This window comes from Pongo pygmaeus, chromosome 6 (assembly GCF_028885625.2).
Source record: "Pongo pygmaeus isolate AG05252 chromosome 6, NHGRI_mPonPyg2-v2.0_pri, whole genome shotgun sequence".
Taxonomy (NCBI): domain Eukaryota; kingdom Metazoa; phylum Chordata; class Mammalia; order Primates; family Hominidae; genus Pongo; species Pongo pygmaeus.
The window spans coordinates 46,617,676-46,637,320 of NC_072379.2; the positions used below are offsets into that span (position 1 = coordinate 46,617,676).

The window sequence follows — 19,645 nt, forward strand, 5'->3', positions numbered from 1 at the left end:
TCATAGATAAAAATAACACCTGAGGCTAGGTGCCGTAGCTCACAACTGTAATCCCAGCACTTTGGGAGGCTAAGGCAGGTGGATCACCTGAGGTGAGGAGTTCTAGACCAGCTGGCCAACATGGTGAAACCCTGTCTCTACTAAAAACACAAAAACAACTAGCCAGGCATGGTGGTGTGTGCCTATAATCCCAACTACTCGCAAGGCTGAGACAGGAGAATCGCTTGAATCTGGGAGGTAAAGGTTGCAGTGAGCCGAGATCACACCACTGCACTCCAGCCACAGAGCAAGGCTCCATCTCAAAACAAACAAACAAACACACACAAAAAAAACCCACCTGAACTAAGGTTGAAAGAATGAGCAAGCCAGACTGGCCAACTGAAGGAAGGATACAAACTAAGATATAAGAAAATAGTAAACAGTCCAGTTTGTATTGTGATCAGGATATACAGTAAGAAGTAAGAGTAGTTTGGTTCAGTCTGTGTTGGGGGTCTTAAATGCCCCGTTCAAGAATCTGATTCAGTGGAATACTCAAACCCTCAAAAGATCCCAAATGGCCAAAGCAATCCTGAGCAAAAAGAACAAGGCTGGAGGTATCACACTACCTGACTTCAAAGTTTATTCCAAAGCTATGTTAATCAAGAGTATGGTACTGGCATAAAAACAGAGACATTAACTGAAGGAACACAATAGAGAACCCAGAAATAAACCCATTTATAGTCAACTGATTTTTGGCAAAGTAGCCAAGAACATACAGTAAGAAAAGGACAGCCTCTTCAATAAATGGTGATGGGAGTGAGGCACAGTGGTGCATGTCTGTAGTCCCAGTTACTGCGGAGGCTAGGCGGGAGGATTGCTTGAACCTAGGAGTTCCAAGACCAGCCTTGGCAACACAGCAAGACTCTGTGTCTTAAAAATAAAAATAAACAGGGGTGGGAAAACTGGATATCCACACGGAGAATAATGAAAATAGACTCTCATCTCACACCTTATACAGTAGAAAGGAGAAGAAAAGCTCCATGACATTAGTTTGGGCAAAGGTTTCGTGGTTATAAACCCAAAAGTACAGGGAACAAAAGCAAAAATAAACAAACGGATGGAATCAAATTAAAAAGCCTCTGCAAAGCAAAGGAAACAAGTAATGAAGTAAAGTGACAACCTGTGGATAAGGAGAAAATACCTACAAACCACACATCTGATAACGGATTAATATTCAAAATATATTAGGAACTCAAATCAACAGAAAGAAAATAAATAACCCAATTTCAAAAATGGGCAAAGGACCTAAACAGACATTCCTCAAAAGAGGGAATACAGTTGGATTTGGTGATTAGTGCCTGAATCTCAGCTACTTGGGAGGCTGAAGTGGGTGAGGTGGGAAGACTCCTTGAGCCCAGGAGTTTGAGACCAGCCTGGGCAACATAGCAAGATCCCATCTCAATTTTTTTTTTTAAAAAAAGGACATACAAACGGCCAACAGATACATGAAAAAATGCTCATCATCATCAATAATCACCAAGGAAATGCAAACTAAAACCACTATGAGATACCACCTCCCACCTGCTAGAATGGCTAGCATCAAAAAAATGAAAGATAACAAGTGTTGGCAAGGGTATAGAGAAAAGGAGACCCTTGTGCACTGCTGGTATGAATGTAAATTACTGTAGCCATCATGGATAATGGTATGCAGGTTCCTCAAAAAAGTAAAAACAAGATTACCACATGATCCCACTTCTGGGTATATACCCAAAGGAACTGAAATCAGTATGCTTAGGAGATGTCTCCACTCCCATGTTCATTGCAGCATTATTCACAATAGCTCAGATATGGAAGCAACCTAGGTGTCCATCGTTAGATGAACGGATTTTTTTTTTAAATGTGGTTCAGGTTTGTTTTTTGTTTTATTTTGTTTTTGAGACAGGGTCTCACTCTGTGGCCCAGGCTGGAGTGCAGTGGTGCGATGCGATCTCAGCTTACTGTAGCCTTTACCACCAGGGCTCATGTGATTCTCCCAGTTCTGCCTCACAAGTAGCTGGAACTACAGGTACATGCCACCATGCTGGGCTAATTTTTCTGTATTTGTAGAGAAGAGATTTCACCACGTTGCCCAGGCTAGTCTCAAACTCCTGAGCTCAAGCGATCTGCCCGCCTCAGGCTCCCAAAGTACTGGGATTATAGGCGTGCGCCACTGCACTTGGCTCAGCTTTAAAAAAGAAGTAAATTGTGGTTCTCCCAGCACGCAGCTGGAGATCTGAGAACAGACAGCCAGCCTCCTCAAGTGGGTCCCTGAACCCCGAGTAGCCTAACTGGGAGGCACCCCCCAGTAGGGGCAGACTGACACCTCACACGGCCGGGTACTCCTCTGAGACAAAACTTCCAGAGGAACGATCAGGCAGCAACATTTGCTGTTCACCAATATCTGCTGTTCTGCAGCCTCTGCTGCTGATACCCAGGCAAACAGGGTCTGGAGTGGACCTCCAGCAAACTCCAACGGACCTGCAGCTGAGGGTCCTGACTGTTAGAAGGAAAACTAACAGGCAGAAAGGACATCCACACCAAAACCCCATCTGTACGTCGCCATCATCAAAGACCAAAGGTAGATAAAACCACAAAGATGGGGAAAAACAGAGCGGAAAAACTGAAAAATCTAAAAATCAGAGCGCCTCTCCTCCTCCAAAGGAATGCAGCTCCTCACTAGCAATGGAACAAAGCTGGACAGAGAATGACTTTGACGAGTTCAGAGATGAAGGCTTCATTCAGACAATTAAACTACTCTGAGCTAAAGGAGGAAATTCGAACCCATGGCAAAGAAGTTAAAAACCTTGAAAAAAAATTAGATGAATGGCTGACTAGAATAACCAACGCACAGAAGTCCTTAAAGGACCTGATGGAGCTGAAAACCAAGGCACGAGAACTACGTGACGAATGCACAAGCCTCAGTAGCCAATTCGATCAACTGGAAGAAAGGGTATCAGCGATGGAAGATGAAATGAAGCGAGAAGAGAAGTTTAGAGAAAAAAGAATAAAAAGAAATGAACAAAGCCTCCAAGAAATATGGAACCATGTGAAAAGACCAAATCTACATCTGATTGGTGTACCTGAAAGTGATGGGGAGAATGTAACCAAGTTGGAAAACACTCCGCAGGATATTATCCAGGAGAACCCCAATCTAGCAAGGCAGGCCAACGTTCAGATTCAGGAAATACAGAGAACGCCACAAAGATACTCCTCGAGAAGAGCTACTCCAAGACACATAATTGTCAGATTCACCAAAGTTGAAATGAAGGAAAAAATGTTAAGGGCAGCCAGAGAGAAAGGTCAGGTTACCCACAAAGGGAAGCCCATCAGACTAACAGCTGATCTCTTGGCAGAAACTCTACAAGCCAGAAGAGAGTGGGGGTCGATATTCAACATTCTTAAAGAAAAGTTAAAGAAAAGAATTTTCAACGCAGAATTTCATATCCAGCCAAACTAAGCTTCACAAGTGAAGGAGAAATAAAATCCTTTACAGACAAGCAAATGCTGAGAGATTTTGTCACCACCAGGCCTGCCCTAAAAGAGCTCCTGCAGGAAGCACTAAACATGGAAAGGAACAACCGGTACCAGCCACTGCAAAAACATACCAAATTGTAAAGACCATCAAGGCTAGGAAGAAACAGCATCAACTAACGAGCAAAATAACCAGCTAACATCATAATGACAGGATCAAATTCACACACAACAATATTAACCTTAAATGTAAATGGGCTAAATGCTCCAATTAAAAGACAAAGACTGGCAAATTGGATAAAGAGTCAAGACCCATCAGTGTGCTGTATTCAGGAAACCCATCTCACGTGCAGAGACACACATAGGCTCAAAATAAAGGGATGGAGGAAGATCTACCAAGCAAATGGAAAACAAAAAAAGGCAGGGGTTGCAATCCTAGTCTCGGATAAAACAGACTTTAAACCAACAAAGATCAAGAGAGACAAAGAAGGCCATTACATAATGGTAAAGGGATCAATTCAACAAGAGCTAACTATCCTAAATATATATACACCCAATACAGGAGCACCCAGATTTATAAAGCAAGTCCTTAGAGACCTATAAAGAGAGACTCCCACACAATAATAACAGGAGACTTTTAACACCCCACTGTCAACATTAGACAGATCAACGAGACAGAAAGTTAACAAGCATATCCAGGAATTGAACTCAGCTCTGCACCAAGCAAACCTAATAGACATCTACAGAACTCTCCACCCCAAATCAACAGAATATACATTCTTTTCAGCACCACACCACACCTATTCCAAAATTGACCATATACTTGGAAGTAAAGCACTCATCAGCAAATGTAAAAGAAGAGAAATTATAACAAACTGTCTCTCAGACCACAGTGCAATCAAACTAGAACTCAGGATTAAGAAACTCACTCAAAACCGCTCAACTACATGGAAACTGAACAACCTGCTGCTGAATGACTACTGGGTACATAACAAAATGAAGGCAGAAATAAAGATATTCTTCGAAACCAACGAGAACAAAGACACAATATACCAGAATCTCTGGGACACATTCAAAGCAGTGTGTAGAGGGAAATTTATAAGCACTAAATGCCCACAAAAGAAAGCAGGAAAGATCTAAAATTGACACCCTAACATTACAATGAAAAGAACTAGAGAAGCAAGAGCAAACACATTCAAAAGCCAGCAGAAGGCAAGAAATAACTAAGATCAGGGCAGAACTGAAGGAAACAGAGACACAAAAATCCCTTCAAAAAAAAAAAAAAATCAATGAATCCAGGAGCTGGTTTTTTGAAAAGATCAACAAAATTGATAGACCGCTAGCAAGACTAATAAAGAAAAAAGAGAGAAGAATCAAAGAGACGCAATAAAAAATGATAAAGGGGATATCACCACCGATCCCACAGAAATACAAACTACCATGAGAGAATACTATAAACACCTCTACGCAAATAAAGTAGAAAATCTAGAAGAAATGGATAAATTCCTGGACACATACACCCTCCCAAGACTAAACCAGGGAAAAGTTGAATATCTGAATAGACCAATAACAGGCTCTGAAATTGAGGCAATAATTACTAGCTTACCCACCAAAAAAAAGTCCAGGACCAGATGGATTCACAGCCAAATTCTACCAGAGGTACAAGGAGGAGCTGGTACCATTCCTTCTGAAACTATTCCAATCAACAGAAAAAGAGGGAATCCTCTCTAACTCATTTTATGAGGCCAGCATCATCCTGATACCAAAGCCTGGCAGAGACACAACAAAAAAAAGAGAATTTTAGACCAATATCCCTGATGAACATCGATGCAAAGATCCTCAATAAAATACTGGCAAACCGAATCCAGCAACACATCAAAAAGCTTATCCACCATGATCAAGTGGGCTTCATCCCTGGGATGCAAGGCTGGTTCAACATACGCAAATCAATAAACGTAATCCGGCATATAAACAGCACCAATGACAAAAACCGTATGATTATCACAATAGATGCAGAAAAGGCCTTTGACAAAATTCAACAACGCTTCATGCTAAAAACTCTCAATAAATTAGGTATTGATGGGATGTATCTCAAAATAATAAGAGCTATCTATGACAAACCCACAGCCAATATCATACTGAATGGGCAAAAACTGGAAGCATTCCCTTTGAAAACTGGCACAAGACAGCGATGCCCTCTCTCGCCACTCCTATTCAACATAGTGTTGGAAGTTCTGGCCAGGGCAATCAGGCAGGAGAAGGAAATAAAGGGTATTCAATTAGGAAAAGAGGAAGTCAAATTGTCCCTGTTTGCAGATGACATCATTGTATATCTAGAAAACCCCATCGTCTCAGCCCAAAATCTCCTTAAGCTGATAGGCAACTTCAGCAAAGTCTCAGGATACAAAATCAATGTGCAAAAATCACAAGCATTCTTATACACCAATAACAGACAGAGAGCCAAATCATGAGTGAACTCCCATTCACAATTGCTTTAAACAAAGTAAAATACCCAGGAATCTAACTTACAAGGGATGTGAAGGACCTCTTCAAGGAGAACTACAAACTACTGCTCAATGAAATAAAAGACGATACAAACAAATGGAAGAACATTCCATGCTCATGGGTAGGAAGAATCAATATGATGAAAATGGCCATACTGACCAAGGTAATTTATAGATTCAATGCCATACCCATCAAGCTACCAATGACTTTCTTCACAGAATTGGAAAAAACTACTTTAAAGTTCATATGAAACCAAAAAGGAGCCCGCACTGCCAAGTCAATCCTAAGCCAAATGACAAAGCTGGAGGCATCACGCTACCTGACTTCAAACCATACTACAAGGCTATAGTAACAAAAACAGCACGGTACTGGTACCAAAACAGAGATATAGACCAATGGAACAGAACAGAGCCCTCAGAAATAATGCCGCATATCTACAACCATCTGATCTTTGACAAACCTGACAAAAACAAGAAATGGGGAAAGGATTCCCTATTTAATAAATGGTGCTGGGAAAACTAGCTAGCCATATGTAGAAAGCTGAAACTGGATCCCTTCCTTACACCTTGTACAAAAATTAATTCAAGATGGATTAAAGACTTAAATGTTAAACCTAAAAGCCTAGAAGAAAACCTAGGCAATACCATTCAGGACATAGGCATGGGCAAGGACTTCATGTCTAAAACACCAAAAGCAATGGCAACAAAAGCCAAAATTGACGAATGGGATCTAATTAAACTAAACAGCTTCCGCACAGCAAAAGAAACTACCATCAGAGTGAACGGGCAACCTACAGAATGGGAGAAAATTTCTGCAATCTACTCAAGTGACAAAGGGCTAATATCCAGAATCTACAATGAACTTAAACAAATTTACAAGAAAACAAACAACCCCATCAAAAAGTGGGCAAAGGACATGAACAGATACTTCTCAAAAGAAGACATTTATGCAGCCAAAAGACACATGAAAAAATGCTCATCATCACTGGCCATCAGAGAAATGAAAATCAAAACCACAATGAGATTACCATCTCACACCAGTTAGAATGGTGATCATTAAAAAGTCAGGAAACAACAGGTGCTGGAGAGGATGTGGAGAAATAGGAACACTTTTACACTGTTGGTGGGAGTGTAAACTAGTTCAACCATTGTGGAAGTCAGTGTGCCAAATCTTCAGGGATCTAGAACTAGAAATACCATTTGACCCAGCAATCCCATTACTGGGTATGTACCCAAAGGATTATAAATCATGCTGCTATAAAGACACATGCACACGTATGTTTATTGGGGCACTATTCACAATAGCAAAGACTTGGAACCAACCCAAATGTCCAATGATAGACTGGATTAAGAAAATGTAGCACATATACACCAAGGAATACTATGCAGCCATAAAAAATGATGAGTTCATGTCCTTTGTAGGGATATGGATGAAGCTGGAAACCATCATTCTCAGCAAACTATTGAAAGGACAAAAAACCAAACACCGCATGTTCTCACTCATAGGTAGGAATTGAACAATGAGAACACATGGACACAGGAAGGGGAACATCACACACCGGAGCCTGTTGTGGGGTGAGGGGAGGGAGGAGGGATAGCATTAGGAGATATACCTAATGTTAAATGACGAGTTAATGGGTGCAGCACACCAACATGGCACATGTATACATATGTAACTAACCTGCACATTGTGCACATGTATCCTAAAACTTAAAGTATAATAAAAAAAAAGAGAGAAAAAAATAAGTAAATTATGTCATTTGTGACAGGAAGATAAACACTGCATGATCTCACTTATATGTGGAATCTAGAAAATTCAAACGCATAGAAGCAGTGAGTAGAATGGTGGTTACCAGGGTCTAGGGGAGAGGAGTGTATAGGGAAAGGGAGATGTTGATCAAAAGACACAAAGTTTCAGATAGAAGGAATAAATTTTAGTGATCTATTGGGCAGAATGGTGACTACAATAATGCACTGCATATTCTGATATTGACAAAAGAGTAGTTTTTTTGTTTGAGACGGAGTCTTGCTTTGTGCCCAGGCTGGAGTGTCGTGGCGAGATTTCAGCTCACTGCAACCTCTGCCTCCCAGGTTCGAGCTATTCTGCTGCCTCAGTCTCCCAAGTAGTTGGGGTCTACAGGCGCACGCCACCATGCTTGGTTATGTTTTGTATTTTTAGTAGAGACGGTGTTTCGCCATGTTGGCCAGGCTGGTCTTGAACTCCTGACCTCAGGTAATCCATCCACCTTGGCCTCCCAAAGTGCTGGGATTACAGGCGTGAGCCACTGTGCCCAGCCAAAGAGTAGAGTTAAAATGTTTTCTTCGATGGCTGTTTGGAGCTGTGTTAAAAAAAAACTATTTTAAAAATGTTTTCACCACCAAAATAGGTATGCGATGTGACTGATTTCTTAATTATCTTGATTGAAGCCCTCCACAGGTAAACACCAAAACATCACACACAAAAATATATACAATTATTTGTCAATAAAAAATAAATTGGCCGGGTGCGGTGGCTCATGCCTGTAATCCCAGCACTTTGACAGGCCAAGGTGGGCAGATCACCTGAGGTCAGGAGTTCGAGACCAGCCTGGCCAACATGGCAAAATCCCATCTCTACTAAAAGTATAAAAATTAGCCAGGCATGGTGGCGGGCGCCTGTAATTCCAGCTACTCAGGAGGCTAAAGCCGAAGAACAGCTTGAACGCGGGAGGCGTAGGTTGCAGTGAGCCGAGATCACGCCACTGCACTACAGCCTGGGCGACACCAGTGAGACTCCATCTCAAAAAAAAAAAATAAATAAATTTTAAAAGTATTTGATGGCCGGGCGCGATGGCTCATGCCTGTAATCCCAGCACTTTTGAGAGGCTGAGGCGGACAGATCACAAGGTCAGGAGATTGAGACCATCCTGGCTAAAATGACGAAACCCCGTCTCTACTAAAAACACAAAAAAAATTAGCCGGGCATGGTGACGGGCGCCTGTAGTCCCAGCTACTCGCGAGGCTGAGGCAGGAGAATGGTGTGAACCTGGGAGGCGGAGCTTGCAGTGAGCCAAGATCATGCCACTGCGTGCCACTGCACTCCAGCCTGGGTGACAGAGCTAGACTCCATCTCAAAAAAAAAGTATTTGATTCTGTAAGTATCTTATAGAAAAAAAAAATGATCAAATGAAAGTGGTATTTAAAATTTGAATGCAGAGAACAGGAGGGGCTCAAGGAGAAATCTAAAAGCAAGCAGAACTAACAACAAAGCATTCCAAGATAAATGTGTGGACCAAAAGACCACTGGGAAAAAAAAAAAAAAAAAACTTTACAGAACAAGAAGTTCATTATAACTATGGAAGGAGAAAAGATAAGTACTACTAAAGTTTGACACTAGGTACCTGGGAGAAACTACTACCACTTAAAACACACGTGTGCACACACACACAGAGACAAATCAAAAACCTAGTCCTAAAACAAAACATTACATAAAGAAGGTTAAAAGATAAAAGACAAGCTCACGAAAAATACTTGCTAATGCTGCAAAAAAAAAAAAAGTTAGTAGGTATAACACACAAGTAGCTCTTGCAAGTTAATTAAAAAAAAAAAAAAGAATCAAGAAATTAGAACATCTGGCCAGGTGCAGTGGCTCACACCTGTAATCCCCGCACTTTCAAAGGCCAAGGCAGGCAGATTGCTTGAGCTCAGGAGTTGGAGACCAGCCCTGGCAACACGGTGAAACCCCGTCTCTACCAAAAATAAAAAAATTAACTGGGCATGGTGGCATGCATCTGTGATCCCAGCTACTCAGGAGGCTGAGGTGAGAGATCACTTGAGCTGGGAGGTGGAGGCTGCAGTGAGCAGATGGTGCCACTGCACTCCAGCCTGGGTGACAGAGTGAGACCCGGTCTCAATTAAAAAAAAAAAAAAGAAAGAAAAAGGCCAGGCACGGTGGCTCACGCCTGTAATCCCAGCACTCTGGGAGGCCGAGGCAGGTGGATCACCTGAGGTCGGGAGTTCGAGACCAGCCTAACCAACACGGAAAAACCTCATCTCTACTAAAAATACAAAATTAGCTGGGCATGGTGGTACATGCCTGTAATCCCAGCTACTCGGGAGGCTGACGAAGGAGAATCGCTTGAACCCGGAAGGCAGAGGTTGCAGTGAGCCGAGATCGCGCCATTGCACTCCAGCCTGGGCAACAAGAGCAAAAAAAAAAAGAAAAAGAAAGAAAGAAAAAGAAATTAAAATATCCAGATTAAAATATCCAGTAAACAGAAGAAAATATATTAAACCTTATTAAATATCAAAGAAATGCAAATGAATGAAACAATAATGGTGCCAGGCACCAATAGGGGCTCACAACTGTAATCCCAGCACTTTGGAAGGCCAAGGTGGGCACATCATTTGAGGTCAGGAGTTCAAGATCAGCCTGGCCAACATGGCAAAACCCCATCTCTACTAAAAATACAAAACAACAACAAAAAAAACCAATAATGGAATATGTGACAATTCCAAGTGTTGGTGAGACTGAGGAAATGGGCAATTCCACACTGTTGGGAAATATAAATTTGTAAAAGCCTTCTGAAAGGCATTTTGAAAGTGTATCAATGTTACAAATGTATATACCACCTTTGCCTCAACAATTTTATCCCCGGGAAATTCAATCTAAAGAAGATAATGGAACAAATACACTACACAAAAAAATTTTGCTTTAGATATACACACATAGCAAAAACTAAAAAAAAAAAAAAAAACACTAAGAATTTATCAAAGTGGATTCAGCCAAACAATTTATGCTATATTCATACAACAGAATACTAGGAGCTACTAATAAAAATGGTATGCTGTACTATGGAGTACAGGCTACAAGACAGCATTGTTACATGTTCCCGCTTATGTAAAAATCATACGTCCCTGTGCATATATGCATAAAAAAGTCTAGAAGAATATTTATCAAAATGTCATGAGTGATCATCTCATCAGGTAGCTGGACCTAAGGGGCCTTTTAATCTCTTATACTTTTCTATACTAACTGAAAATTTCTACCATTAGCCTCTATTATGTTTGCAAACAGGTGAAAAATAATAAAGAGCAATATCAGAAAAAAAAGACTCTAAGAAAGGTGAAATAATTTAATGTTAGGTAAATTGAGTTTGGAATGCCAATAAAATATCCCAGTGAAAGTGCCCCTATGCAACTAAAAATGCAAACAGAAAAGCAGGGAGGCGTGTAGATCATTTACCATTTTCGGTTCCTCTCACTAACCTCATTTCCATTTTATTTACATTCCAGTTTTACCTATATTTATCCTCTAACGTACATCAATTTTATTTTCCAAATACATAAAAAACACTAGGTTCTTCCACAATTTAAATGTGCAGGAATTCAAGGAACAAAATCACTGCAAACAAGTAATGCTTCTGATTTTAGCTTGGTACTTTTGCTTCCAACACCCACTTCAAAGCTTATAAATTTATAGAAAACAAAGCCAACCAAAACCAAAATAACAACAACAAAATGATATTCACACAAAAAAAGTCCAAAATAAAGGAAAAAATTAAAATTATCTTATATGTGACTATTAAGCAACATTCACTTCCAACTGGTTTTTCAAAAATAGCTACAATTTTTCAGAGTCGGGAAATAAGTTTGACATAATGTCTGCTCAGAAAATTTTCTCTTTAAAGATTAATTCAACTCACCAAGAATTTATCTTGATCAGCACAACAGAGGGCAAATATAAACACTAGGTCTGAATTTATTCCATTCACACTAAAGTGACTCCCAGCATCCTCTACTCATTCTAATAAAGTGGAAGCTAGAAGGAGGTTCTTAAATTCCCTCCTTATAAATCGAAACAATTACCTGCCCTATCCTAGAGTATGAGAGTGTATGTAAACCAAAATACCAAGCAAGTTTACAGATATAACTGGCATCTGTGCAGACTGGTTTGCACTAATCTGTAGAGAAAAAAATGTATTTAAATTAAACCACCGATAAATAAGCTCTGTAATTTGTCCTCTAGGAGCTTACAATCTAGTAGGGAAAACACAAAGGTAGCCAGCCAACTAAACAGATATTAAACAGAATTTTTTAAAGCTCTATAACAAAGATAAAGTGCTCTGGGGGCACAGGAAAAAAAATTAACTTTTATTTAGATGAATGGAAAAAGGTCTCAAGATAGTGGGATTTAAGGCTGGACACACTGGCTCATGCCTGTAATCCCAACACTTTGGGAGGCAAGGACAGGAGGATTGTTCAACCCCAGGAGACCAGCCTGAGCAACACAGTAAGACACCATCTCTACCAAAACACACACACACACACACACACACACACACACACACACACACACACACGACAGTGGGATTTTTGAGCTGAGTTTTAAATGCAAAGCCGGAGACGAAGAACAAAATAGAGTTTGGAGTGTCTCTTATCATTTAAGCTAACAGAACAGCAAGTATAAAAAGAAATAAAAATGTCTCTGACAACAGAACTGTGATAGAATGGAGCTAGATCATAAAAGGCATTAACTGATGAAGCATTAGGAAGTTTAGACTTGGCCATGCACAGTTGCTCATGCCTGTAATCCCAACACTTTGGGAGGCCCAGGTGGGAGGATTGTCTGAGGCCAGGAGTTCAAGACAAGTCAGAGCAACATGGTAAAACCCATCGCTACAAAAAATACAAAAATTAACCAGGCATGGTGGCATGCACCTGTGATCCCAGCTACTCAGGAGGCTGAAGCAGGAGGATCCTCTGGGCCCAGGAGTTCGAAGCTGCTGTGAGCCATGATCACATCACTACACTCCAGGGTGGGCAACTGAGCTAGACACTATCCCTAAAAAAAACAGTTTAGGTTTATTCTAATAATAATTCTAATATAATGGGAGTGACATGAGCTAAACAAAGATATTAAGAAAACTCTCCTGATAAAGAATGAACTGAGAAGAGAACAATGGATGAAACGAGAAGAATGTTAACAGTAACAGGAAGTCTAGCTAATTAACCTGAAAGGGTGATAGAAATGGAAAGGAAGAAATAAATATTAGCGTTAGCGCAAAAGATATGTGATAAGGACTGAGTAGATGTAAATGTCAGGTAAAGTTTGGTCAGAGAAGGAGCAAAACACAAGGCCATCACTTTGAGAATGAAAGTAATGATTACAGCTTTGGAAATTTAAGACAGTTAACCTAAACTTCCATTCCCGTCTGAGAGTTTCTGCATTTGTTCTAGTATCCTATTTTTTGACACTTTTTAAAAGCATTTTAAGAATTCCATTCACCTAGGGATTTTCATGACTTATTTCTATTAAGTATATATTAAATCAGTGACATATTTTTTGAGTTTTTTTTTTCACGACGGAATATCTTCATTTCATATACTTTTGAACTATAGTTTTCAGGACAAAACACTAAATAATCCGTAACAGAGATACCACATATAATAATAATTTGACTTATTTATATTTAGAGTCCACCCATCTTTTTCAGATTCTTAGGTTCTTATTATTCCATAATGAATGCTTCTGTGCTTCTTGGTGGAATGGAACTTCCATAGGTTTAGAGAAAGAACAAAACATACATGATAATTTATTGCACGGATTTTAATCTGACAGCAGTAACTTCAGATCAAAATAATTCTGGAAAACCACCACCAATAACTAAGAGTAATTAATGTCTTCAAGAAATGTTTTTAGCCAATCTTTGTAAAGACAAAGTAGAAAAAACATCTACAAGATTTAAAAACCCAATTGTTCATAAAAACTACAAATAAACACAAATAAGCTGAAAGAATCTTTAGAAGATTCATCTTTTAAAATCTTCAAAATGCTGAAAAAATGGCCAAGGAACAGAAATTAACACATAAATACCCACGCAGAAGCTGATTTTTCACCAAAACAGGTCATTACGTGAGGTGGCCAGCGCCCCTGAATGCCAACTAAAGTTCAATAAAGCATATGCTTTAAGTGGTAAGTGGCCCATGTTCTTTAATGAATAAACTGCTGTTAGAATTCTTCACATTGTAACCAAAATCCACCTTCATATTGTAACCAAAATCCATGCTCTTTAACATTAAGAGCATGTACTTTCAAATCAACCTAGGGTTTGAATCCAAGCTGACCTTGGAACAAATCGCTTAAAACTTTTTAGAGCTCCCCCGTTTCCCAATCCATCAATGGGAATGTTTCCAACTATCACATGGATTTTGGTGGTCAATATATGTTAAATATTCATCAATGCCTGGCACACAGTAAAACACTACAAACGGTACCCTCTCCTCTTTTCAGCACACCCTCACATTTATTATAGGGACAATCAGCAAGATTACGTGACCTTCCACACCCCAACAGTCAAACAGTAAAGAAAATATGGCAAACATTATACAGGGGAAAAAGTAAAGGTAAGAGGGAACCGATGAAAAGAAATGCATGAGCTGAGGACTGAAGATTCAAATGAAGACAAAGAACAAGTTGTGAAGTAGAAGTCACTAAAATGAAAAGGATTTATTTATCTGACATCAAAAAAAGCTTCAGGCTGGATGCGGTGGCTCACACCTGTAATCCCTGGAATTTGGGAGGCTGATGCAGGTGGATCATTTGAGCCCAGGAGTTTGACACTAGCCTGGGCAACATGGTGAAACCATGTTTCAGCTTATTTAAAATTGTTTTTCATCTATTTTCAGCTTATTTAAAATTGTTTTTCATCTTCATACCACGATTTCAATACTATTTTGAATGTGTATGCATTTCCTTGAAAATATCTGCATTGACAATTCATTAATATGTAAGTTCTGCATAGGCTGGGGAAAGATTACACTGTTTCTTACAGCATTACACATGGTCTGTATTAAATATTTTGAACGAAGTTTGTAATACAGGCCCACATTAATATTTTGTATGTTCAGTAAACTCCATCATCCCTTCATTTACCTATTCAACATTTATTAAGAGTGTACTTGTGCCGGATACAGTACTGAGCACTAGAAATACAATGGTGGACAAGACAGGCCAGTTGCCTTCATGGAACTCACAGCAGTCCATTCATTAAAGAACATGGGCCACTTACCACAAGTAATAAATTCTGAAAATAAATAAAACTTTTCCATTAATCTGTACAAGTGAGTTCAACTAACTGTTCCTAAAATTACCAATACACTTATTATATTTTAAAATCTTAAGATTTTTCCAATCAACTATTTTAGCTATTAATTCTGGGCCCCATGTTTTAAGCTGGACATTTGACAAACTAGATATAATGTGAAAAATCTGAAAACCGTATGAGTTTTTTAGCCTAGAAGACCCAGAAATCATGACAACTGTCTTTATATTTTAAAGGGTTAGCATACACGTGTGCTCTGTACCATTCCAAAGGGTTAAACTTGGAGCAATGGTTCGAAGGTGGATTTTGGTCACAATATGAAAAATTCTAACAATTTGGGATATTAAATAATTCAACCACCTTAAATATTTCTGTAAGGCTGCATGCTTTAAAAAGATAAATTTTCACTTAATCCTTGAAATAATCCAGAAAAACAAGTGTTTCCCTGTTACAGTTTAGGAAACTGAGTCTTCAAGGATCTTGCTAAAAAACTCAAGTCCCAAATCTAGTGGAACAGGTTGCCTCAAACTAACGTGCTTCCCACCTCTAGATGTATTTCAGGCACATACCAAATGGCCATCTGTCAGGAATGTTAGCCAAGATACCCTAAAGTTCCTTCCAAATTCAACCCTTTAGAAGTACTGGTGGTCAATGTAAACACCATGAAAAGATTCTGTGTTGAATGATCCTCCAGAATGCAAGCTCCATGAGGGCAAGTAACTTTTTCTTTCCTGCTACATCCCAATACCTAAAACAGTATACGGCATACAATACAGGGTCAAAAAATACTTGCTAAATATGAATAGTCCTAATCATACATACCACGATTATATATTTCATATATATATATATAAAATACATACCACTATTATACAATAAAGGACTTCGCTGAAGTATCCAGCAACTAAAAAGCCTGCTAAGTACAAAATCCATTCTTAAAATTGCATCAAGCACTTTAAATTGTTCAAGTGCTGAAACTTAAACCAACCAGTTTGCAAAACAAATTCAACTGAAATAACTGCAAACCCTTTGGAAAGTATTATAGTTAAAAGTAAAATACAAAGTCTTAAAACATACAATGGCTAATTTTGATGAATGAGTTTTTCAATTCTTCACTAAGGTATCAACTAACATTTTAAGTATGCTTCAACACTCTTTAAGAGCGAAGCAATTTATACAACTTTTTTGGCTTAAAGACAAACTCACGCTCAGATCTCTACAAACATCACACCTTTACATTTATTATGGTGATACTTCAAAAAGGCCTGCTAATTTTGCAGATGCATATTCGTATTATGTTGAGATTCCACATAACCCATACTTAGAGGTACTGTACATCCACTTGCCATTACTGAAACCCAATAGGAAAAACTAATACAAATGTCATTTTGCAATACTCTACACTATAAGGTCTGGAATGTCCAAACATCTCAAGGAATATAAGAACCCATAAAATACTCGAAAGTTGTTTTTAATGCACTTTGCTTAGTGGATAAGTATATTTTAAGGCACACTTTTTAAAAAGAATATTATATAACAAAAAAGGCAAGAAAGCTACATAAAAGTTTTACTCCAATTTCATTAAATTAAATTACACCTTTTAAAGATTTCTGGACAAAGATCCTGATATTTAAAGGTCTAGTTATATTGTGTTTTTATCCTTCGAGCATATATCTAAAAAAAAAGTCTACTTAGCTTTTAAAGTAAGCAGTTACAGGCTTATAATAGTCTAAGAATGTACTCAGCCATTCACTTGGTTACACTAGGTTACACCACCCAGATTTATAATGTTATTAGCAACTGGGTGTCATTACAAACCAACAAAGAAACCACAGTCTTGTCATTTTTTTCTACCTTCTATAATTAGGACTTTGAAAGATCAGGTAAAAACTATCCCACACAAGAATATCACTAAATAGATACCTTCTTTATCTTCAGTATTCAGAACTATCGGCTTCCACCTAAGCTTTCTTAACATACTAAAAGAATAAACTTTACAGAAAGGCTGCTTCTCCGATTTCTGTAATAATCATAAGAAACATCCGCAATCCACATCTAACTCTGACATCAGTACCTGATTATTCCCCTGTACAATGCTAGACCCTAAGTTGCAGTCCATTCCTAACTTCCCAATAATGAAACCTCTTCACAGAACTTTCAAAATTGAGACGACTTAAACCACCTCTAGGTTTACCCAAATTGTACCAAAAAAGCAAAGAGCAACTGAGAGAAACCTGTTAACATATCAATGCAACAAGTCTGAAACTTTGAATTCTTCCTTAGAAATCTTCCCTGCCACAGCTAGAAGAAAAGTTCCGTTCGCCCAGTTGCTTTGTCCCTTCGACCCCCTAAAAAAGTGTCACGCGCGCGAAAACGCCTATCCTTCCTGGGAGGCTCAGGCGGTGTTGTCTCGTCTCGGTGGTGGACCTGAGTCGTTCTGAGGACGCGGGCACCACTTTCCCTTCCTCCTGGGGATCTGGCCAGCGCAGCCAAAGCACACACGGGCAGAACGGCGGGACTCACCTGAGCACAGGGCTGTAGGGACTGCGAGAGCGGCGCCAGCTGCTGCTGCTGTAGGGACTAGGGGACACGTCGCCGCCCCGCTCGTAGGAGCTGTGGCGGCTGTAGCTGGGGGAGCGGCGGCGGCTGTAGGGGCTCGGGGAGCGCGGCAGCCGCCGAGAATAGGGGCTGCTGCCACCTCCTGCCGGGCTGGGGGACTTGCGGCTCCTCAGGCTCTGAGAGGCCCTGTGCGACACCGGGCTGTCGTCCCGGCCTCCCAGCGGGCTGAGGGACCGCCGCCGCCTGTAGGCCTTGGGCTCGGTCTTGTCCTCCCGGTAGGCCTTGGGCGGTTCCTTGTAGGCCGAAGGCGGCTCCTTGGACGACTTAGTCCGGCTGCGGTGGGCCTTCGAGTCCCGGTCCTTGCGGCTGCTACTGCTGCTGGACGTGGCCGAAGCGCTTTTCCTGCGGCCGCCGCTGCTGCTGCTGCTGCCGCTCTTGGCGACCTCGGCCCGCTCCTCGCCGCTGTGGCTGTGGCGGCTGCGGGACTTGGAGGCCTCGCTGCCACCACGCTGCCCATCCCGCCGCCGGTGCTCGCGGTGGCGCTCCTTGCTGCGGCCACTGCTGCTGCGGCGGTCCCGGCGGGGCCTGCGCTCCGACCCCTCCCCGCGCCGCTGGGTGCCGGAGGAGGAGGCCGGACTCCCGCCGCTGCCCCCCGTTCCCCCGGCAGCCGTCGCCGCCGTTGCCGCGCTGGCCCCCCCCAGCAGCAGCCCCTGCTCGGACTGGGAGCTCACATCCTCGTATTCCACCAGCGGGGTCACACCCCCGCCGCTACTAGCACCGCCACCGCCGTCCTGCTGCGGCTGGGGCAGCGAGAAGACCCGACGCTTCTCCGCCTCCTGCCCGGCGCGGGGCCCGCGGCGCCGCTTCTGCCGCCCTCCTGCGCGCCTCTTGCCTCTCGCCAGCCGCTTGACCTCCAGAGGGGGGCCCGGGCTGAAGCAAGAGGAGGAGGCCGCGGCGGCGGCGGCTGCGGCGGCGGCCGTGCCGGGAGCAGCCAGGAAGAGCAGAGGCGGCGGGGGCGGCGGCGGTTGCAGGAGCTGCGGCTGCAGGAGCGGCAACAGCAGCGGCGGCTGCTGAGGGGACAGGAATCGCCTCCGCTTGCGGCGTTCCTCCAACTTCTTCTCCGCCCAGCTCAGGCCCCCGCCTCCCCCCAGCGCCGTGTCCGAGCTGCTCGGCATCGCCTAGAGCCAGCCGCAGAGCGCGGCGCGGGTGCGGCCTCCTCCCGGGTCAGATCCTGGCCATCTCCCCCGCCGGAAACGGGAGCGGCGGCGGAGGGACACCGAGCACCAGGGCCGGCCGGGAGACGCGCCACGATAATCCGGGTCGGGACTCGGGTCCCTGGGTTCCAGGTCACAGTGGGGTACGCAGCAGCCTCAGGGCCTCAGGGAAGCAGGAATCCAGGCGGCGGAGTTCCCGATCGCGCTTGTCGTCCTATCCTCGGCAGCGAAAACACCAGATGCGCCGGGCGCTGACCTGCGGGGGAGTCCCGAGTCCTCCAAGTGCCCCCGGGGGTGGGGGAGCGGCCTTGGCCGCGCTCTCGGCTCGGGCAGCGCAACGCGGAAGTACCACCTTCTTCGCCGCTTCACTCCATCGCGCCCTGACGTTGGGTGCGAGTTCAGGGGAGGGGAGTGGGCGAGACAACAACACGCCTCCGCCACCTCCTCCTCGGCGTCGACGTCGTCCTCCTGTGGTGGCAGCGACACACCGCAGGCGCCTCGGAAGTGGCCCGGGCCTGACAACAACTCCCGGCCTAGGGCCTCGCGCACTCTGCGGCCCGCGGGGCTGGGCAGCGGGGCGGGGCGAGGCGGGGGCGACCGGGCTGCGGCTCTCGGTTGGGGCAGCGACTGTGCGGGGCTGGGCGGGGGGCTATTTCCGGGGAGATGGGGGCGGGGGCGTTTCTGAGTCTGTGGCGGTAGGTACGGGCCCTGACTTTCTCCTTCTTTCGCCGCCGCCGCCGCCGCGAGCAGAGGTGGCGGAGCTACCCCTGTCCTCCGCTCCCCCCCTCCACGAGGA

The 19,645-nt window shown here is 42.7% G+C and overlaps 1 protein-coding gene across 2 annotated transcripts in view; it reads right to left on the minus strand.

Annotated features, from left to right (window-relative positions):
- CDK13 (cyclin dependent kinase 13) overlaps positions 1–18,819 on the minus strand; it is a 143,734-nt gene extending 124,915 nt beyond the window's left edge. For both annotated transcript variants that reach the window (XM_054497223.2, XM_054497222.2), the window contains exon 1: positions 17,600–18,819. In XM_054497223.2, coding sequence (XP_054353198.1) covers positions 17,600–18,810 — 1,211 coding nt within the window. In that variant the 5' untranslated portion in view covers positions 18,811–18,819. The remainder of the gene's footprint in view (positions 1–17,599) is intronic.
- Between the last annotated feature and the right edge of the window lie 826 nt (positions 18,820–19,645).